Genomic DNA, 22,816 nt, shown 5'->3' on the forward strand with positions numbered 1-22,816 from the left:
CACACCCTACCCCACCCATCTGACCTCCCCATCGCCCAGCCCAGCCCAGTGCTGGTTTCGTGGTCTGATTTATTGGTGATGAGTATATAGGGGTGGGCCCAGGCCAGGCAATCTGGCCATGCCCATCTGCTGCCTGCCCCAGGGGGCTTCCCTGTGGCAGTTGCATGGAGGAGCTAGGCTCCCCCAGCCCCAGGCTTCTGTTTCCCCAGCCAAAGTTGTGCCAGTCCTGGTGTGGAGGCCGCTGGGGGCAGGTCCAGGTGGCTCTGGGCTGGCCGCCTTCCATTCCGCAGAGGAGACACTGTTGACCTGGGTGGGCCGGCTCAGTCTGTTAGGAGTTCTCTCTTCCTGCCCAGCCTCGGACATTGGGTGCTCGATCCAGGTCAAAATTACAAGGCACTTGGTTTCTACAACAATGTGGACACATAAGGCAGCGGTCTCTCTCTCCGTGGTCCTGGGCAGCCATACCCCGGGCCCACTGCGTTTGAAGATTCGGTGGGGTGGGGTGGGGGGACTCCAAGGCGTTCCAGGCTGGAGCTCCCGCTGGCAGCAGGCCTCTGAGAGGACGGGCAGGGTGGGTACCGAGGAAGCGGTCCATCCTCGGCCGCGGGGAGGGTTTGCGGTCCCAGGGTAAGTTTGTGGCCAGTGGTTCCCAGCTGCTGGCTGCTCAGTCTCTGCTGCTGGGCCGGGGCTCGGGGGTGCTACGCCATGCTGCTGGTGGAGCAGGGGGTGCTCTGGGTGCTCCCGATGCTGTGGTTGGTACTACTGCTCTCTGAGGAGGCCGGGGCAGCCACTGCCACCACGGGCTCCCGCTTGCCGGCGGGACCTGGGGGCAGGGGCGGAGGTCAGGGCCCCGGCCAGGGCTCCCCACTCCCCCAGGAGCTCCACCAGGCTCCCCCAGGTGGTGGCGGAGGGATCCTTAGCGCTCATTGTGGGGGCCTGGGATACTCACGCGTGTGCGAGTAGATGTACCAGAGTGCGGCGGTGAGCAGGGCCCCGATGAGGAAGGCGCCAAAGGTGATGCCCAGCACAGCGGGCAGGACGAGGCCTTTGTCTGTGCGACCAGAAGGATGGCTGTGGTCAGCGCTGAGGCCTCCCCACTGGACCCCCACCCTGTTGTGCTGGGGCCAGCCCCGACCCTGCCGCTGACCCTGACTTCGCTGAACCTCAGTCTCCTCGTCCAGTAAATGGGTTCATCACACTCATGGCTGGCACTGAGCTGTGGTTGCTATGACCACCTACCCAGAGGGCCCAGCCAGCCCTTTTGGGCCATGCCTCTGCCTCCCAAGGCTGACATGCATTACTAGGGAGGAGGGATGGCATAATCTGAGCAGAGTGAATGGGCCTCGGCATCCAGAGCCTGTCCTGCCCCACTGTGTGACCTGAGGTTAGTCCTTGCCCCTCTCTGAGCCCTGTACTATGGTAGGGAAGGGCCAGAGCGTCTCTGTGGGCTCTTCAGCTCTGCTCCTGGCCTTTCCCAAGCCTCATGCCTTCCACATGCCTGACTCCTATGTGACTGGGCCGGCAGCCTCCCCTTGGGCCTTTGAGTCCCCATCCATGTGATGTGGTAATGAGCCCTGTTCTCTTGGCTGTGAGCTGGGGGTGGGGTGGCAAGGAGGCAGGTGCCCCTGACCTTTGCCCCAGTGCAGGGTCTCTTCTGTCCTGTCAGGGCCTGGGCCCAGGGAGAGCTAACAAAGGACTGGAGGGTGCTAGGCTTAAAGGACATCCTCCACACGGGGGCCTTAAGGAAGGTGAGGCCAGCACCGTCCCAAGGTGCCTTCTGTCTCATCAAGTCCCGACTCTGGGAGGCCCCATACCCCCCAGCAAGGTGAGCTGGCAACCATGGGGACTGACCAAAACCCTGGACTCTGGTTGCATGGGGTGGTTGTGAGCAAGGCCTCTCCATCTAGAAGATGCAGCTGAAGGGCAGCCCATCTGCCCCTCCTCCCAGGGCTGCTATCTCTGGGTTCCTCCCTGCTGGGCCCCATTTGTCATGCCCACTCTGACCTCAGCCACTAGAACCCCAGAGAGACCTAGAGAGAGCTCACCAGGCAGGCCAGGGCTAACGATGGTCAGGTGCATAGAGACAGTCCTGTGGACTTCCTGGAGGAAGAAGAGAGTGGTACGTGGCACAGCTTTCAAGAAGCAGCTTCCAGGCTTATTCCCTGGCTCTGGAACCTGGCCTGTCACAACACACCCTGCGGCCACGGTTTTGAATCCCTGCTTCTTTCTAGCTGGGAATCCCATCCCACCACTTTGTAGCTGGGAGCCTTTGGGCAAGTCCTGGGAGATCCGTGCTAAGGGAGGGTGTCAGGTGGACAATCCTTGGTTGCTATTGGAACATTTCCTGTGTGTTCCTGGGAGGCCCCCAAATTCCATGAAGACTGTGGGGGCTCTTTGTGCCACATCTGTTACCCTTGTTAATGCCTGGGAGAGATGAACCAGGTCAGCCCAGAGGCCCAGGATCAGTGGCTGGTGAGGAGAGGCTCACGCAAGAGTGGCCCGGAGGGTTTTCTAGCTTCATAGAACCAGAGAGGCTTTAATCCTGGAGACCTTCTGTGTGCAAGGGCCTGGGGATGACTGTGAGTGTGTCCAGGGGTCCACCAGGTGGTGAAGCACTGTGACCACTAAATGTAGAAAATCAGTATGTCGTGTCCTTTGTCTTAACCCTCTTCCCTGAAGTCTTGCTTCTTGAGGTTACGTTGTTCACTATACTGCATGGATAGATGGGAGGGTGGCTGGATCGATGGATGACTGGGTGGGACGGGGTGAAGTATCAACTGATGAATGAACGCCTGGACGGGAGAGTGGGAAGATGGAGAGATGACTGGTGGGATGGTGGGTGGGTAGAGGGGTTGGACGGACAGATGGACACATGGTTGCAGCTGTGTATCTTACCAATGTCTGAGACATAGAAAAGCCATCAGACTGCCCCTGGTAGCCAGAAACCACATGTCTGATGGTGGCACTGCCCCTTGCCAGCTGGTGCCGTATCCTGGGCTCTCACATCCTGTCCTGGAAACCCTGGACCTGGAAGCCACCCTTGAAGCTGTGCTGGGCTCAGGTGTCACTTACCAGGGCCCAGGTCCTGGGACGCAGGGCTATGTTGCAGCTGAGGGTGCCAGTTGTGGGTGTGGACACCATGTAGCCTCGGAGCAGGAAGCTGAAGCGTGCATCACCGCCAGGACTGGGGGACAGCAGGTTCACACAGCTGTCCTTGGCTGCCTGGCTCTGGATGAGTTCCACAGTGTTTGCCTCAGGCCCCAAATCCAGTTGACAGCTGTCCAGCTGGAGCATGAACTCCGGGATCGATGGGGACACGCTCACCTGCACGGGTAGGTAAGGGGGAAGGGGCGTGGTCAGTTACTCAACCCTCCACCCTGCCCGCTCCTGCGAAATAAGCTAGATTCGTTCTAGAGGGCCTGTCCCCGAACGCTGATGGCAGGACAGTCACGGGCCTGCCTGGAGCAAATGAGGAGGAGCAGGTGACATTCCAACCCAGGTCTCGAGCTCTGCCTTTGCTTCCTCCCTCCACTACCCACCACGCTGGCTGCCTCCTCCCTCTGGGCAGTCAAACGCTCATCTCTGTTTTAACGGTGAAGAGAAAGGCCCTGGGAAACCCCGGGCGCTGGCAGGCCTGAGAGGTCCCAGTCCAGTACCTGCACAAAGGCCTGTTGCCCCAGCTCGATGGTGTTGGAGGCCTGGAGGAAGTGTGGGCTGAGGTAGAGGCCCAGCTGGAAGGAGAGGCTTTCCGTGTTGACGCAGTACACCTTTTTCTGTGGATGGGAGGGGACTCGGTCAGGTCAGCGGGGGAGGCACTCAGTGGGAAGGTGAGGGGCGGGGATGGAGCTGGAGTCAGGGTCCTGAGTTGTTGGCCTGACCCCCATCCTCACCTTTTAAATAAACAACAAAAACTATCAAGAACTCACTCTACTTCAGGCCTGTGTGAAGTGCTCTCTGTGTCATCTCCACGACTGCTCATAAGCGGCCCCATAGAGGGGATCCTTTCTTTGGCCACTGCTTACAAAAAGCTTAAGCAATTTGGCCAAGGCCACACAGCCACTATGTGCTAGAATCCTCCGACTTGAGAAGTTGAGAACGTAACCCTAAACAGTACTGCTCCCATTGTACAGAAGGGGAGACTGAGGCACACCGGAGAGACATGGCTTGCCAGAGTTAGGGCCTGAGTTTCCTGAGGCCTGCTCCCTCCCAGGCCAGGAAGGGGCCCCAGACCCTGGACCAGATGGGTTAGCACAGTGAACATCCATCTCACCCGCTGCGGTGATGGGCTTGACAGGAGGTTGACGATCACCTGCAGGAAGAAAGCCAGGAGCTGGTCAGAGCCAGAAAGGACCCCATAGGGTATCCTACCCAATGTACCCATTTTATGGATGGGGAGACTGAGCCAACCACTGGCTAAGCTTGTCAGCCTCCCCACTAAGCACCATATCCTACTCTCCCAAACGCCCCTCAGCCTGGAAGATCAAGGAGGCCCCTGGAGGGGGCACCATCTAAGCTGGCCCTGATACCCTTCCCGCCTGCCCTGGCTCTCTTACCTCATTACTGACCACATTTTCCGTCACCTCCATGCCGCAGTCGGAGAAGGCGCTGTGCAAGACAAACTGGTCATCTCTGTCCTCAGCCTGGCAGCTGGGGTCCCAGAACTTAAGGCTTGTGATGGTGCACCTCAGAGTCTGTGGGGATGGGGGGACTGTCAGAAGGCACTGGGCTCCCTGGGGCCTGTTTGTCCCACCCAGCACTGAGGACTGACTATAACCCAGGGGTCCTAAATCACAGCCATTCCTCTGCTCCTCTCTTTATTTTTATTAGATCTTGTCATCCTACATCATTTAAGACTTAATACTTTTCCTGAACTTGACTCATTGTTGCACTTAGCCTTGTCCTAAGCAAAAATATCTGTGGCATCATGAGTTTGAACCTGCTTATTGTTCTTCTTCTAATATTTGTATTAAAATTAATGTAGAACTATTAAAATTAAAAACATTCATATAATCACCACTTACAGCCCCAGGGGCATGCAGACCTCACCTATACAATCCAATCTCAGAACTGTAGACTTAGACCTGTGGTCAGCAAATTTTTCCTATAAAGGGCGAGACAGATGTTAGGCTTTGTGGGCCATGTAGTCTCTGTTGTAATTACCCAGCTTTGCCATCAGAGCCTGAAAGCAGCCATAGACAATATATCAATGAATGGGTGTGGCTGTGTGCCAATAAAACTTTATTTATAAAAACAGGAGTAGGCCACAGTTTGCCATGTCCTGCGTTAGAGGAATCAAATCTTAGAATTTCTCAGTCATATTTTTAGGATTAAAGAATGTCAGTCTTGAACAAAATCCCTGATTCGAAAAGATATATGTACCCCTATGTTTATTGCCGCATTATTTACAATAGCCAAGATATGGAAGCAACCTAAGTGTCTATCACTAGATGAATGGATAAAGAAGATGTGTCACGTATACACAATAGAATATTATTCAGCCATAAAAAGAAAAGAAATCCTCCCATTTGTAATAACATGGGTAGATCTAGAGGGTATTATGCTCAGTGAAATAAGCCAGGTGGAGAAAGACAACTATCATATGATTTCACTTATTTGTGGAAAAATAAAAACAAAGCAAAAAGTTGGTCACAGGGATGGGAGTACAGCATGGAGAATATAGTCAATGATTCTGTAACATCTTTCTGTGTTGATAGATAATAACCACACTAGATGGGATTGATCGTTGAACCAGTGTGTTGTACATTTGAAACATCAACATATGATTGCACATCAATGATACTTCAATTTTTAAAAATGGCAGTCTTAGAGTTGAGTGGCTGTTGGAGGCCCCACTTTGGGTCCAGCATATTCACACCCACTCCGCCAGGATGCCGGCTCCTGACAGCTGCTGTCCCCCAGCTGCCCGGGGCCACCTGAGGGAACATCAGGCCACCAAAGAAAAATGACACATGGCCCTGGAATTCAAACTCCACACACTGACCACATTTCATACGTTAATGAGAGAGCAGTGTGTTCCATGTTTGGAATGAATCTGTTTAGACTCTTTTCTATTTTCTTCTATACAGACACATGTACTCAGAGCAAAAGTTTTTGTGCTTTTAACAAATGGCATCATACTGTCCTTCATGCAGTAGCATAGTTTTCTCACCCAACAATAATCATATATATATATATCTGCATCTATATTTATAGACCCAGCACATTCTCTTTAACTGTAGTGTAATGTTCCAAACATTGATGGATTACCATATGTACAGGCCCCTTGGGACTGTGTGGGGGTAATGCCAGCCATCGCTGGTCACCTTGTGACACCTGTTGGGCCAGGTGGAGGTAGGGGACAAGGGGGAGATGGCCAGCAGACAGATGGAGCTTCATATAGGCCCCTATAACCTCCACCCCAAAATACTTCCACATAGACCTAACCCACAGCATTAAATGTCATTCTAAGAGTCCCTGAGAAAGGGGATGATTTGTTGAGGCTCTGACAGAAAGCTGGCCTGCCTCAGGAAGGCCAGAGGAAATCACAAAAGGAAAGATGGGCAGCTAGGTCAGCCTGGTGTTTACAAATGTCCAAGAAGTAAAAAAATCACTGTAGCCAAAATTTAAAGAACTATAATGAACCAGGAGAAATTATTTCAATAAGGATGATGGACAAAGGGACCCCAATTTTTTAAATGTAGAAAGCTTATTAAACATCAAGAAAAATAGCAAACCACAATAATAAGGACCTTAGGTCACATGGAACCATGCCCACACTCACTATTAATCAAAGTATAAATTAAAACAAGAAGGGAACACCATATTCTACCTCCCACACTGGCAAAGGTTTTTTTAAACAAAAATAATGGTCTGGAAAGAGAAAGAGTTGAAGTGCTCTCATAAATCAGCAGTGAAAATTGGAATCAACTTTTGGAAAGTAGGCGGCAACATGTGTCAAAACTTCCAGAATGTTCACTCATTTTGACCTAGCAATCTCACTGATGTGGAAATCCACTGTAAGAAAATGACTCTAATCAGGAATGCAAAATGACATTTCTTGCATATTTGTAATATTACGGAATTGGAAACAGCCTAAATCTCTAGCAAGGGAGGAGGGGTTAATTACAGCATATCAATGATGGAGTAATACGTGCTTATTCAATGTTATTAAGTGCATATATCAAAATTCTAAAAATACATGAAGCGACTAGAGTGGGAGAGTCTCCTTCATATCAAATGCCAGACGTGATTACGCCATATAAGAAATACACAGAGAAAACATTCCAGAAGGAAATACACCAAATTGCTAGAAACCATTGTCTTTATGCAGGGAGATTGAGATTTTCCTTTGTAATATTTCCACACATTTTAATAGCCTGTATTATTTTTACAGTAAATATCCTTGTTCTTCAATCAGGCAGAGATCATACCGTGCAAATATTTTGTTAAGTAACCACTCAGCTCAATCTGCATTTAGGGTAAATAATGATGACTGCCTGGAATCCATTTATTGACCACTTAGCACCACATCTGGCTCCGTGTGTCAGATCTCATTCAGCTCCCACCACATGGCAGTTTCCACCACCAACCCCATTTTACAAGTGGGAACACTGAGGCTTGCAGACAAAAGTGGCTGTCCCCCTGCCTGCGTTAGGACCCTAAGGCTCTTGGGCTAAAGCAGGGACCAACTGCGCATGTCAGCGGGGCCAGAGGGGCAGGGTTCCCTACCGAGATGAGATCTTTCTTGAGCACCAGAGTCATGACGTCATCAGAGCACTTCGGCTGGATCAGTGACATGAGCAGCTCCTGGTTGCAGCTCTCCTTGGGAGGGGTGGTCTGGACTGGTGCAGGTGAGGTCTGCAGCCCACCACCTGCAGGGTAGGGGGACAGTCAGAGTGCTCCCTGGGCACTCGGCACCAGGCTTCTACAGCTGGCTACTCTCATCGTCCCCGAGTTGTAGATGAGGAAAATGGGGCTGTGACAGGCTGATGCGACTTGCCCAGCTCACCGAGGGCCATGGCGGTGCTTCACTGCGCCGTGGCAACTGACCCAAGCAGAGGGCAAGGGAAGGGAGCCAGGTACTCACCGCAGCTGCGGGCCCGCAGGGAGACAGCCCTGGCCAGAGGGAGCTCCACAAAGGACGCTATGACGCTGGCGTTGAGCCTCCGGGCCTCCCCCAGCAGGCCTTGGGGCGTGTCTGGGAGCGCGTAGCCGCGGATGTTCTTTTCGGGAAAGATCTTGAAGGAGTATTCACCAGTGGTCTAATGACGGGAAGAGAAGCACAGAGTTTGTGTTTTCTCTTGGGGAGCCTTGGTGAGGGCTGGGAGGGGCCGTCTGGGTCGTGAAGCACGACTCACCCAGATCTGCATGTTGTGGTTGGCGTCGATGAGCCAGGACACGTAGGGTGGACCTTGCAGGATGAGAATGGCGTCGGGATCCCCCGATGCGCAGCTCAGCTCCACCTTTACGGTCACCGTCTGAGGCCTGAGGGGAGACAGACCCTGCGTCAGCGCTGGCGGGAATGCGGGGCTCGGCGGGACCTGACGGGGACTGGGAGGCCGGGCCAAGGCCTGGGCTCGGGTGGGCTGCGGCTGCACACTTACCTGGTAGGGTGTGGGTCTGCGGGATGGGCTTGGAAACGGCCGGGGCCTGGGCCCACGATGGGGGCAGAGAGAGGCGGGGCGACCATGCCTCACCTGGCCAGGGGTGGGGTTCAGACTTGGACAGGGCGGGGCCTAATGGGGACGGGGCAGGGCCTGGGACAGGCGGGCACCCTTACCCAGCCTTGGCACCCGGCAGGACCTTCAGGATGTGCGCCTCCTTGTGGCCAGCCACACCTTCCAAGCGGCAGCCCAAGACCGAGGCCCCAGCGTGCGTCCTCCATTCGAGGGTGTGGCCCATGTCCATGGTAGGTTCCGGAATGCAGGAGGATGGCGATGTCAGGGCTGCAGAGACAAGCGCATCTAAGTCCCTTCCCGAGCAGCCGGGCACCCAACAGAGAGGCCTACCCTCACCTGCAGCAAAGGTGGGCAGGAAGGAGCAGCAAGGAAGTGGGTAGTATGGGAAGACCTGGGTTCAAATCTCCCCTCCAGCAGGTACTGCTGAGTAACCCCCAGCCGCACCCCCCCAACACCCCGTCATCTGTCAGCACAGGGCTAATATATAAGGTGTGAAGCCACGGCACATGCTAGGGATGCAGCCTTGCACCCACCAGCACGCTGCCCCATTTTCAGCTTTCTTATAGCCCTTCTTATGACCTGAAGTTATAGAATTTATCTGTGTACATGTTTATTGTAAACTCAGTTCCAGAAGTGTGTCAGCTCCAGGAAGGCAGGGTCTGGGTCTGTCCCCAGAGAGGCCCCAAATGCCTAATAATAGGGTTTGGCACACGGTAGGTGCCCAGTACATGATATGAAAGTGCTGTGCTTACAGGCCAGATAACGGACAGTAGCCATTTCACAGGGTTCAATCTCATATTTGGTGAAGGAGTAATTACTGTCTGAACAGCACACTGACTTGCGATGTGTGACCTGGAACCAATCACGTCCCCTCCTGGAGCCTTAGTGTCCACATCTGAGGAATGGGCCAGAGGAATTCAGAGTCCCCCAGAGCCGAGTCCCGAGCCCAGAGGGGCTCCGGGGAAGCTGACCTTGGTCCAGACGGAGGAGGATGCTTTGGGGATTCTTCAGCTCGGCGGTAGAGGCAATGGGGCCCTTTGTAGCTGCCCACTTGAGGAGCTGGCTCTTGGTGAAGGGCGGCAGCTGTGTGGTGTTGAATCCCTGGTGCCCTTGAAAGATGACCAGTTTCGGGGTCTGGGGTGACATGTGGAAGCTCACGGTGTTGTTCCTCGGCTGAGTCCCCTCTGTGCTCTGCAGGAGGTCAGGAGGTAATTTTGGGAGGCAGCTGGTTGGCTGAGCAGAGGAGGCTAGGGCGGGCAACGCTGAGGCTGGTGGATCTAAGGTCAGCCACCAGCCCCCTAACTGGGGCCCCCCCAAGAGCCATATCTGCCCCATCTCCCTCCACACATGGGGGGACATATACTTATGTTCATCCTCCTGTCCAAACACTGCCTTCCCACCCCTCCACAGTCATACTCATTGAACCCGCACTTATATGACACCATGTGGCTAAGGCTCTGTGAAGACAACGCCTGCCTTGCTCACCCTTGCATGGTGCTCGACACATAGTAGGCACTGAGAAATACTTGTCTGACTTTGTGCCGGGCCCTGGGCCCAGCACTGGGAATCCTGACATGTCAGTTTCACCCTGACACTTGGTACACGGCATGTGCTCACTGCACGGGGAAGGGTAGAGGGGAGGAAAGTAGAAATGGATGAATAAATCCATGAATGAAACACAAACAGGGATGGTCCCTGTCCTGGGGATCTTCCTGTCCAGTGAGTCATGCATCAAGTCATTTGAAACAACAGAAGATGAGATATTGTTTAATAAGAAATGAAGGAGCAAGATGGATCCCATGGACGGACAGGATGGGAATGTGGGAGGCTCCAGTACCCCACTGCTTCCACTGCCTGTGCTCAGGACAGACTCTGGTGGGCTGAGGGAAGGAAACAAGGAAGACTTCCTGGTGGAGGTGTTCAGAGGATTCAGAGGAAGCTGCTGGGGCCAGGGACTCAGAGTTCCCTTGTTTTCCAACTCCAAAACCAGGGACATTGTGCTGAAGCAGCCGCTGCGTCTGTCTGTGCCCTTCCTGCCACCTGTCTGGAGTCTTCACCCGCAACACCACCCTCCTTGCCCAGCTTCTCTCTGTCCGGGCCTGTCTCCTCCGCAGCCCTGGATCTGGGCCTGTGCTGGGATCCCTTAGCCCCTCTCCCGCCCTGGCTGGGTCTCTGTGGTCCATCTGTGGCCCGTCCCTGACACGCAGGACCCCCTCCTGCCATCCCCATTTTTCTCTCTTTGTCTCCTGCCCCCTGGTTATATTTGCTTTCCCCCATCCTCCCCCGGCCTGCTGCTTTCTCTGACTGTAAACAACAGCTGCTCACATCTGGGGGCCACCTCCAGGACCTCCCATGTGGCGGAGGCAGTACCCAGGGTCACTCTGCCTCCTCCAGCCCTGCGGCCCCTTGGCTGTGGGTCCCAGCCAGCTAATTTCCTCTTCCTGCTGGATGCATGTGACATTAAACACTTGCGGTTTTTAAAAAATTACTCCAATGTAGACCATGTTAATTAGAGAAAATCTTGCAAATTCAACAAAGTGTAAAGAATAAAATAAATGTCTCTTCTAACCCCACTTCCCAACTATAACTACTGTTAACACCTTGTTAGGTTTCCTTTTCCTCTGTCCTTAAATATTTTCAAACAAATGTCTGGTAACTTTCTTAAAGGAAGTGACAAGATTATTTAATGGCATGCCATTGAATCCAATTCTCCCACTGGACAGACGGGAGGACTGAGGCTCTGGGAGAGGATTGGAGTTGGCAGGAGTTGCCCATCCATCTGCCTCCTGCCTCCAGGTTTGGACTCTACTCCAGACCCTGCAGCCTTTTGGGTTCTGTCAGGGCCCATAGCAACAGCCAGGGCCCTGGTGAATAATGTCAGAATGAAAGAGAAGCAGGGCCACCTGGCCCACAGAGATGGACAGCTGGGGCTTCCGGTGGCCAGAGCTACAGCTCAGGTTAGAGGAAACACACTCACGTAGGCCAGGTGGAGTGGGATCCCGGGGGCCTGGAGCTGCAGGATGACATTCTCTTTGATGCTCAAGACCAGGAGCACCTCTCGGGGCTGAGTGCCATTTTGCTTGGACATCTGGATAGTCAGCTCTGACCACTCCTGGCAGAGGAGAGAGACACACACAGCAGTCAGACTTCACAGGCAGTGGCACTCCGATCAGTGGTGACCGCTCACTTAGTGCCAGCTTCCACGCCACTCTCCCTGCCTGGCTTGTCCACCCCTGCCTCCCAGGGCCCTGCACAGTGCCTGGTCCTCAAGAAGTACTTAGAAAATGTTTGCTGAATGAATTAAGGAGATGAGCTCCAGAAAATCCAAATATTTTTTTTGAATGCGATGAGACTGAACTTTATCCAACAGTTGATCAAGATTTGTTATTCCTATTGAGCACCTACTGTGTACCAGGCCCCAAGCCTCTGCGTGACTTAGTATCCTGCGCTCTTTCTCCGTGCCTATGCAGCAGTATCAAGGCTTGACCCCTCCCCAGTTTGCTTTACTGTTTAAAGTTCTAAAATCCCCATATTTTTGTTAATATAATGTTAACACTTTGGTATCTTAGAAGAAAATGAAGTTGAAATCATTTATGTCTTGAGCGATACCTACTGCATTAACATTTTAAATTAATCACAGTGTATGCATTTAGAATGCTTTCATAAAACGGCAATAATAATAATGCCTAACACTTATATAAGGCTTACTAGGTGCCAGGACTCTTCTAAGTGTTTGACATATTGTCCCATTTAATCCTCACAAACACCCTAAGGCACTGTTACTATTCTCACTTACGAACGAATGAGGAAATGAGGCACAGAGAGATCAACTCATCTGTCCATGGTCACACAGCAAGTGTGGAGCTAGGGTGTGAACTTGCGTAGGCCTCTACTCTGCCTACTGCCCCACCACATTTTTCTTTACCTCCTTATTCCCAAGAAGGAAAAGAATACAATGTCCACAAGGCAAACTTCCAACAAACAGACAAGCGCTCTGCTCCAAGACTTTCTGGACCAGTGGAGTGTGAGCAGTGACTTACTGTCACTGAGACGTGTATGCCGTGGGGGCCCCCGGCAGGGACTCACAGGGACAAAGCCAAACAGAAACACTTTATGGAAACACAAACTCCAGCAGCTCTCAAAAGCTGGCAGAAAGCTGAGCCCCCAAATCTTCTCAGACTTATCAACAAGGAGAGAGAGATTTCAAGACGAAGCCATCAGTGGAAAGTTTTTAGATTTAACTTCTAATTACCTCCTGGCTATTTCCCCAGCTGATGTCATGGACTCCGAGTGTGTCAGCCACTGGAAAAAGCTGTCCAGAAATATTTCCGCTACTCAATAATGACACCATAATTACTCTTTGTTTGTAAGTTTGCTCTTTAAAACAAAAGCAAATGGTATTTCATTTTCTTTGTGTGACAAATAACTTTTTTTTCATCTTTAAGTGAGTTATCCAGCTTGCTTATTTTGGAATAATTACATTTATGCTGATTTATAGTAGAATGATATGTTTCCAATTTATGTTCAGATACGTTCACACCTTGATTAATTAAAGTTTCTAATGGGCCTATAGCTTTTGGTTTCTGAAATATCTTGTTTCATCAGTTTTTCAAAATATCGTGCATTCTACGTTACGATTAGCATGTATAGTGCGTGGGGGGCACAGGGAGGGCTGTGCAACACAGAGAAGACAAGTAGTGATTTTACAGCATCTTACTACGCAGATGGACAGTGACTGTGAAGGGGTATGTGGGGGGGACTTGGTGAAGGGGGGAGCCTAGTAAACATAATGTTCTTCATGTAATTGTAGATTAATGATACCAAAAAAAAAATATCGTGCCTTCTAAACACTTCAAACACTAAATACTGCTTTAAAATCATATTTCAATAAATACGAAATACAAATCTAAATGTCAGAACCGATCCTTTGTTCTAGGATTCTGATCACTACTTGCAAGGAAGTGGAGCTCCACACCAGCGCTCTCGGCAAACGCCTGGACCCACCCCAGCTTACGTTCATTAGCTTGAACAACGGAATATAATCGCACATCTCTGCATGTACCAAAAACTGTCCCATTGCACAGTCTAAATGGGCAAATTTTATCTCGATAAAGCTGTTGAAAAGAAACAGCTGAATATTAGTCATTTTACGTGGCTCAACCTCATCCGTGCTTGGCCCTGTGCTGAGCCTGTTGCATGTGCTCTCTTTGAAGCAGGGTCTGTATTCTCCCATTTTACAGATGCAGCAACTGAGGCTCAAGGAGAGAACTGGCCAAGGGAGCTGATGGTGGTGGCAAAGTCAGGTGCCCAGGGCTCATCAGCAGCCTGGTGCTGGAGCAGAGCCCATGGCCCCTGGCTTCTGGGCAGCTGGATGGCATTCTCCCTCTCGGCCTTGCTGCTCTCCCAGGCTGTCCCACAGGTACCGCTGCCCAGCCCCCTAGGTGGTCCTAACCCAGAAGAGTGAACTCTGAGGCCCCTTACATGGCAAATAGATGGGCCCTGTGGTTTAGTGTTGCCATGGCCGGGTGGACGAGGTGCTCCAGCCTCTGCCCAGGGGGGACCCCCACAGGCTGAGCGCGCTGCAGGCGACAGGCAGCGGCTGGGCAGAAAGAGCCCTGTGAACACCCATTCCCACTGCTGCTCCGCAACTGTCCCTGGTCCTGTGGACCTCAGTTTCCCCATCTGGTAGGACAGGGTTGGGAACCAGCAGTAGGTAGGGCTCTGGATTAAGGAAGTTAAAAAAGAGAAGTAGAGGTCAGTGTCGGGTCGTGCTGAGGCGAGGGCATTAGGACACTGGAACTTGGGGACGTTTGTCACCACATCCAGCTCCTCTCCCAGAGTTCACGTACAAACCCATCACTCCACTGTCACTGAGCCCCTCCCTGGAGAGTTGCAGGCCAGGAGGCGGGCGGGGGCTGAGGCCGAAGGAGGGGCAGTCACAGGCCAGGGTCACCCAGCAAATGAGCAGTGTGGAAACTCTGGGGGCTGGAAACCTGGGTTCTACGGGATCCCTGGGCCCTTGGGCCTGGCCAAGGCCAGCTGATTACCAGCAAGACGCAGCTGGATTTCCCCAGCGAGCATGTCCATCCCGTGGCCCTGACTCACCCGCACAGTCACTCGCACGCTGACTTCCCTCTTCCCTACCAGCAAGTTGCCCAAAGGCAAAGAAAGGGGCCCGCCTTGCCCCCCACCCCCAAGCTCCCAGTCTTCTGAATGACCTGGGAATTCTGGGAGCCTAGCCGAGGTGGGCAGGCCCACCACCCCCTTACCCCAGCTGGGCAACCTGGGCCAACCTGGGCCTGCCCTGGCCCCCTCCCTGAGTGGGTGGGCGGGAGACCGCGTTTCTATTTTTGTGCCAGTGTCCCACAGATGCCATTGTTGGCCCAGCGGTTGGTGGCGGGAAGGGGGGATTTCGGTGAGGAGGCCCTGAGCACTAGTAGCCACTTATAGAAAGTCGCTTCCAGCAATTCTTCTCGGAGTGGAGCCTTGGGGCTGCCTGCCACCCCCACCCTCTCAGGGCCAGACTGGAGCCGGCCGGATTGGAGCCAGCCGTCCTTTCCACCCCAGCAGATGAGGGTGGTACATACACGCAGGGTGGCAAGGGACGGGGGTCAAAGCCAGGCTGACCTGAATTCAAATGCAGGCTCAGTCATTAACCTGTGACTCTGGGCTGTCACTTCCCCTCTCTAGGCCTCAGTTTCCTGATCTGGAAAATGGACTGAATAATATGGCCACTTCATAGATTTATAAGGATTTAGTGAGATTCTGCCTGCACAGCAGGTTGTCCAGTGCCCAGCTAAATACATAGGAATAGGTTGGCTTTCGTTACCTCTGATTCCCTCCTTGCCCACCCACCAGAGGAGTGCCATGCTTTGGGGGCAGGGGAGGTTGGTGTTGGGTGAGGGCAGCAGTTAGCTGGAACCGAGACATGCCTCAGCTGCGCTTCCCTGTGGCATCCCTTATCTGGGCCTCGGTCTCCCCATCTGCGGTCTCCCATCTGGCTCAGTGATGCTCTAGTATCGGATGGTCCCTGGACTCCATCCTGCCTCCTGGGGGTCCCAGTGTTTGGCATCTGGGAGTCAAGGTCTCCAGCTAGGTGGCCGCACAGTAGACTTTCAGAACCTTCAGGAGACAGATGATGCTATAGAGTCACTACTTGTCTTCTCTCTGCTATACTGCCTTGCCCGTGACCTACCTATATTGTGTGTGCTAATTATAATGCCCCTTAATCCCCTTCTCCCTCCCACCTCCCTATTCCCTTCCCTTTGGTAACCACTAGTCCCTTCTTGGAGTCTGTGAGTCTGATGCTGTTTTTGTTCCTTCAGTTTTGCTTTGTTGTTATACTCAACAAATGAGGGAAATCATTTGGTACTTGTCTTTCTCCGCCTGGTTTATTTCACTGAGCATAATACTCTTTAGCTCCATCCATGTTGTTGCACATGGTAGGATTTTCTTTCTTTTTATGGCTGAATAAGATTCCATTGTGTATATTTACCACCTCTTCTTTATCCATTCATCTACTGATGGACACTTAGGTTGCTTCCATATCTTGGCTATTGTACATAGCGCTGTGATAAACATAGGGGCGCGTATATCTTTTTGAATCAGGGATCTTGTTTTCTTCAGGTAAATTCCTAGGAGTGGAATTCCTGGCTCAAATGGTATTTCCATTTTTAGTTTTTTGAGGAACCTCCATATTGCTTTCCACAATGGTTGAACTAATATACATTTCCACCAACAGTGTAGGAGGGCTCCCCTTTCTCTGTGTCCTCGCCAGCATTTGTTGTTTCTTCTCTTTTGGATGGTGGCCATCCTAACTGGTGTGAGGTGATATCTCATTGCGGTTTTAATCAGCCTGCCCCCTTTTCTTCATCCCCTTCTCTTCATGAGTATGTAAGTGGACAACCCAGCCCGGATGCCCAAGCTCTGCAAGCCCACCCCCCGCACATAGTCACCTCACCCACCCTTCAGGTCTAGGGGAGCTTATGCCAGCCATGCAGTGCCCCCCTAAAGGATGGCACAAGAGAGAACCAGATGCAGCCCTGGGAAGAGGCTCAGCACATTTGGGCAGGGAATTCCAGAGTCCAGGTTGCCCAGAGCATGGACTAGGGAGAGGGGTGCAGGCTCCAGGTGGGCACATCCCTTTGTCCCTGCAGACTCCCTACTCTGTGGGAGGGCTGCAGCTGGAAGAAGGCTGATGAGAGGCTACTAACTGGAGACCCAGGCAGGGGCCCCGCTTTGCCTAGGCCTGGGGGCAGCACTGCTTTCCACAGCCCTCCACGGCTCCCCAGGGTAGTCTGGAGGAGCCTGGGCCTCCTCCTGCTCCCCTCTGCCTGAGCAGCCATGCCTGCCCCCCTGGTCAGGAGTGAGTCAGTGCGACAGTCTGGCTTGGGGATGGGTGGGGCATCGTGGCTCCCCAAGTGTGCCTAAAAGTGAGGTGAATCAGCGGCTGCCCCAGCTGTGGCCTGGCTGCCTGGGGTTTGTTAGGAGGACAGCAGATTAGTGCAGTCAGCCTGACGGGAATCGCTGAGACACCAGGCCGGTTTCCTGTCTCCACCAGTCAGGATATGACCCTGGGCCCCCTCCCGGAATCCAGGCTCCGGCCTGGCCTTTGGGGACCCAGCGAGATAGAGCCCCTGCCCAGCAGCCCCCTCATCTGTCTGCAAAACTCCCCAACACATGCACACATGCACACACACTCCCCGCGGACCTCTCTGCCCCAAGGCTCTTGGCTGCCACAGCTCATCTGCCACCCACCCACAGGAAATCTGAGGATTCAGAGGCTACGCAAGGATGGACGGGAAAACCGGGCCTCCGTGCCAGGGCCTGAAGAAGGCAGCCATAGGTCAGGAGGGATGGGGCCAGCCGCTCAGGCAGCTGCCAACCCATGCTACCGCTGCCAGCTCAGGTTTCTTGCCTCTAGGCATTTGCTCCTGCAGTGCCCTCTGCCTGGAATGCCCTTGACCCCTCTCTGTATCTGGCTAGATACTGGGAACCTTTCCCCTACTGCCCCCTTCCCTCCACATTCAGTCCTGGCCCTCCCAGGGCCCACAGCCCCCTATACTCCCTCCCTCCCTCCAGGGCTGATTCCATTATTAGTACCAGCTCTGCAGATGCTCACCTTGGCCTCCCCTGGCTTAGAAGTGGCTCAAGGACAGGGTCCCTGTCTGCTTTCTCTCTCCACCATCAATGCCCATGTAGGCTGGGCACAAAGTAGGTACCTGCCGAGGACTGGTTGAGAGGGCTTGTCAGGCAGTGGACCCCTTTCTTGGGGACTACCTGGGGAGGAAGGTACCCCCCAGGGAAACCACAGGCCCTTCAGTGTCATAGCAGTAGGGCCTGGGGGGATCATGGGCTTGACCCTTGGGGCAGAGAGGCCAGGAGCACTTGGGGGGAGGCCCAGCTCCATCAGGCTGGACTCAGTTGCCCCTCTGAAAATGGACTCACGGCCCCTTCCTGAGCTATTTGGGGGATCAAATCGGTTGGCTGATGTGAAGATGTTCTGTAAGCGGCAGCATGCCCAGCAGGAAGAGCACGTTTGTAGTGAGACATGGAACCCAAAGAGGAGACGCTATAGAAACCACAACAGCACAGCTACTGGCTCAATGTTTTGCCTGCTGCCCAATGGAGTCTCTAGGCCCCTGTGAGGTAGGTGCCAGTATTGTCTCCATCTTTCCTGTGGGAAAACCAAGGCTTGGAGGGGTGGCCCAAGGCTGTGCTCCTGTAAGTGGGAAGACTGTCTGGCTCCGGAGTCCATGTTCTTGACCCTTGCATGGAGGTCACGTAGCAGTATATTCATTCATTCATTCATTCATTTACAGTTTTACCGAACAGTTATTTGGCATATGCCAGGCCCTGAGACAGATCCCGATACTCCACAATTCTTCGGCGAGTCCCTGAGCCCAAGAAACGCGTGTCTCTTGGACAGCGGGAAGAAGGAGCTCCCTCTGCATGCCAGGCCCCATATGAGGTGCTAACCAGTGGCAGATCCAGGCCTGGAGCCCTGGTTTCCTGAACCCCAGCTCTCTCCACCACCCCCTCAAACCAGGTTCCCGGCAGTCCTGGAAATTGCAGTCTGGCGCCCTGAGTTAAAAGCTGATGCTCTGTGGACTGAGTTCTCTGGAAGAGGCAGAGGGTGGCAGATGCTATCGTCATGAGCTCTAGGGCAACATGAGTCACCACAGCCCCCTGCATGCCCCTAACAAGCCTCCAGGGACTTTCAGTGCCCACCGGAGAAAGGCCAAACCCCTTCATGAGGCGAGGGCCTTGTCCGTCTCCCCAGCCCTGCCCGAGATGAACTGGAAGCTCCTGCTGCTGGAACCGTAGGCTGACCCCAGCCACAGCCCGTGTCCCCACCTGTGCATTCACCCTGTTCGCTGCTCATGCCCACGGCGGCCTCCTTCATGCAGTGAGCTCCTGGCTGTCTTGAGTATTGTTGCCTCCTCCAGGAAGCTCTGCCTAATCCCACAGCAGCTGGGGTAGCCCTGCCCTGCGCTCCCACAGAGAGCACCAACACAGTCAACTGGGTCCCGGCTGGCTGGCTACACATCTGTGTCCTGAACACCCGGCACCCGGCGGGGTCTTCCTCAGACTGGCCTGCTGTTGAGTGATTAGGGTGGAGGATCCCAGTCACTCAGAGGAGGCACAGAGACCCAAACATGGGAACAAATAAAACGAACTTACTGCAGGCAATCTTAATTTTCCATATCATTACCAAGCTTGGAAAAAAAATTACAATGGCTATGAAAACCACGTAACATGTTTGGCGCTATCTGCGGTTTGGGGATTATCGAGGCCCACAGTCCTCAGAGCAGGCAGGGCGGTGGGGAGCAGGCCCCCCGATACTGGTGGTCTGGGCACCGTCTTATCACCGCACAAACGCAGGGCAACTTAACAGTTTTGGGAGTGATTGGCCACCAGTTCACCCCGAGCTGACACCACTAAATCGCTATCGGGACCTGAGGCCACATCAGCCAGGTGTGGCCACCAGCCCAGGCAGGACAGATGTTGCCTGAACACTGAGATCCACTGGGGAGCCAGGTGACAGCCTAGCTTGGTGTCTCTGGGGTCTGACATGAACAGCGGCCTTGGGCATATTGCTTCACTTCTCTAGGGCTGCCTCAGTTTCCTCCTCTGAAAAGGGGGGGTAATAACAGACCCTGACCAATGGGCCTTTGGGAGGCTTAATACATGTAAGATGTTTAACTCAGTTCCTGGTGCTTAGTAGGCCTAGCCTAGTACCTAGCACATAGTAAGTGCTCATTAAATGTGTTTTTATTAAGAGGGACTTAGACAAACTGATGGTGACCGCAGGAGTGTTCTTGGTGGGGAGAAGAGTCTCTGAGGTGGCATCGCTGGCTTCCAATCTCTGGGGCTCCCTGGCCAGGTCAGAGATATTGATGGGAGACATTCTAGGGGGGAAGATTGGGGCTCAGCTAAGGATGCCCTTCCTCAAAGTCAAAGCTGCCTAGTGATGAGCCGTGTCCACTGGAAGCCGTGTCTGCTCCTCCTCGCCACCACAGGTGCCACAGCTTGCCCGGTCCTCACCACTGCCCATTTGGCTCTCCTCCACTCGGTCACAGCCAAACCCAGCCCTTCCCACCTGGGGGCACCCAGAAGACTGCCCTGATGCTGGCCCCAGAAATGCCACTCCTTAGAGGCCCTGTGAGATGCCCACGTCACCCTCTTGGCAGGGATCCTGGTGAAGACTCAGCCCACGGCGCCAGGAACAGCCACAAGGAAGGTTTCCTTCACCCATCAGCCCTGGGCCTTCCTCGGGGTCCCCACCTGACCCTGCCATGGGGCACTTACCCTTGAGAACTCCAGGAAGAGGATGTGGACTTCCAGGGTAGCATTGGGGACCTGAGCCACACAGCCCTCAGAAACCTGGCTCGTGATGTATGTCACCTCGGGGTCCACAGGCTGTAGGTCACAATGGATTGTTTCTGCAAGACCTGTTGGGGGAAGCACAGCAGGAGAGAGGACCAGATAAGAATCGGGTGGTGACAATTACCCCCTCTTTCTAAGGGCCTACTGGGTGCTTGGCACTGGCTAAGGGCTTTATGCATCTTCACTCTATGAAGTGAAAACCATCATAGCCATTCCACAGATGGAGAAACTGAGGCTCAGAAAGAAGTCTTTTACCTGAAGTCACAGTACTACTAGGTGTAGGGTTGACAGATAAAATGCAGGGCACCCAGTTAAATCTGAATAAATAAAAATGAATAATTAAAAAATATGTATAAGTATACCCCCAAATATTGCATGAGACATACTTATACTAAATTTTTAAAAACTGTTTAGCTGAAATTCAAATTTAACTGGGCGTCCTCTATTTTTATTTGCTATATCTGGCAACCCTAACTGTGCGGCAGGGCCCAAGGCTCCAGGCAGGTTCACTCCAAAGGAAGACAAGAGATCAGGAGACAAAACCTCCCTCTTGCCCCTCCGGGAGGCCGGGAGGAATGGGCCAAGGAGGGCTGAGGCTCCCGGCCCCAGGGGACAGAGTGAGCCCAAAGGGTGCCCAGGTTCTGGAGGGCTGCTGCCAGGGTAGGCCACGGAGCCCGCCACGGGGCTGCCCGGAAACGCAGGTCCTGAGGGAAGGGAATGGAATTTCACCCTGACCCAGCAGAGGAGGAAGAGGAAATGAGGCCCCTACACCTCGTCCTGAAGAATGTGCCGGGGAAGGGGGGCTCCCGGAGGAGGGAAGGGGGACAGAGAAGGGGAGACTGTTTGGAAGTTCGTGTCTCCATCTTGTCGCGCTCACTTCCTGTTTTCTTGGAGATCAAAGATGGGCGCGGAGGGTCTGGCCTCACGTCCAGCCATTGTTGCCAGCGCGGAGGAGGCGGGTAGGGTGGCTTCTTCCGAATCCAGGGCCCTTGGGCTGTCTTTTGCCTAACCCGGCCTGCTTGCCCACCTTTCCCCGGCCTTGCTGGGCTCAGGACCCGGGGAGGTCAGAGAAGGACGCCAGAGGGCCACAGCACACCACCCAGCAGCAACATCCTGGGAAGGGTGAGGTCTGCAGACATTTGGCCACCAGGCCTTCTAAGTCCTGGTCCCGACCTGGGTACCAGGGATGCCAGAGAACTTGGCTAATACGGCATTTTTGTTAAAAGCCCCTGGAGCCAGGGTGACCTGGGTTTGAATGTCACACCCAATACTTACTAGCTATGTGGCTTTAGTGAACGATGTCACCAACTTGGGCTTCAATTGCTCATCTGTAAAAGGACAATGAGACTAGAATCCACACAACCCATGGAGGTCGCTGGGAGGATTCCGTGGGACAGGGCACGTGGCGTTTCCTTTTATCACAGTTATTTGACTGACTTCAGTCCCTGGAGAAGAACTGACTGCCTGGCGGGTGAAGTGGTGGGATGGGCAGCCTGCAGGTGAGAGACCCCTGAGAGGGAGGCCACTGGGCTCTCAGGCCAGCTGGGTCCTTTACCCCGGTAGATTAAAGGGCTGGCGTCACCTCCTGCTGTCCCCCCTGCTGTGACCCACAAGCCCCTCAGGGCTCCCCACCCTCCCCCTTTCCCTATCAGTGAACACAGACTTCTTGGCTGTCACCTGGTTCAAGTCCCTCCTATAAAGATGGGGAGCCCGAGGCCCAGGGAGGTGACATGGGCCAGAGTCACACCGCACATGGCTGACCAGGCCGGGCCTCGGAGGGCCTCTCCCCACATCATCAGGGGTCCGGGCTGCAGGTCAGAGCAGCGCCTTCCTCCACCCCTCTGCACGTTCCCTGCCCCCTTCCCAGACTTCCAGGAACCCCAGTTCCTCCCGGATTGCCGGGGCCGCCCGGGGCCACCTCCTCCATGCCGTCAGCCAGCGGGAGAGGCCACAGGCCTGGCCATTATGTAATGATCAGATAACAGGCCAGGCTGGGAGATCAGATAAGAGGTCCATTTATTTTGGGGCCTTTTCGAATCCTGGCCGCCCCCACCCCTCAGACGAGAATGGGGAGACAGGAGGGAGTGTGACGCCCGGGCCTGTCTCAAGGAGCCGGAGGCGGGCCCAGACGGAGCTGAAAACAATCCCCTGGCACCAAGGGAAAGCCAGGGCCTCCCGGGACCCGGGTTGGAGGAGGCGTCGCTGGGGGCTTGGGTGACTGGCCCCAGCGAGAGACCCAGGAGCCACCT

The 22,816-nt window shown here is 53.8% G+C and overlaps 1 protein-coding gene across 2 annotated transcripts in view; it reads right to left on the bottom strand.

Moving 5' to 3' along the window:
* Window positions 1-51: 51 nt before the first annotated feature.
* ENG (endoglin) overlaps window positions 52-22,816 on the bottom strand; it is a 29,799-nt gene continuing 7,034 nt past the window's right edge. The window contains exons 2-15 of one of the 2 annotated variants that reach the window (XM_036913838.2): window positions 20,490-20,632; window positions 11,656-11,790; window positions 9,650-9,869; window positions 8,780-8,945; window positions 8,358-8,484; window positions 8,087-8,261; window positions 7,729-7,871; window positions 4,554-4,691; window positions 4,271-4,309; window positions 3,657-3,773; window positions 3,073-3,324; window positions 2,046-2,100; window positions 950-1,051; window positions 52-823 (exon numbers count right to left, since the gene is read on the bottom strand). In XM_036913838.2, the coding sequence (XP_036769733.2) occupies window positions 699-823; window positions 950-1,051; window positions 2,046-2,100; window positions 3,073-3,324; window positions 3,657-3,773; window positions 4,271-4,309; window positions 4,554-4,691; window positions 7,729-7,871; window positions 8,087-8,261; window positions 8,358-8,484; window positions 8,780-8,945; window positions 9,650-9,869; window positions 11,656-11,790; window positions 20,490-20,632 (1,937 nt within the window). In that variant the 3' untranslated portion in view covers window positions 52-698. The remainder of the gene's footprint in view (window positions 824-949; window positions 1,052-2,045; window positions 2,101-3,072; window positions 3,325-3,656; window positions 3,774-4,270; window positions 4,310-4,553; window positions 4,692-7,728; window positions 7,872-8,086; window positions 8,262-8,357; window positions 8,485-8,779; window positions 8,946-9,649; window positions 9,870-11,655; window positions 11,791-20,489; window positions 20,633-22,816) is intronic. The other variant, XM_036913839.2, reaches the window with a different exon arrangement.

The sequence above is a fragment of the Manis pentadactyla genome, chromosome 3 (assembly GCF_030020395.1).
Source record: "Manis pentadactyla isolate mManPen7 chromosome 3, mManPen7.hap1, whole genome shotgun sequence".
Lineage (NCBI taxonomy): Eukaryota > Metazoa > Chordata > Mammalia > Pholidota > Manidae > Manis > Manis pentadactyla.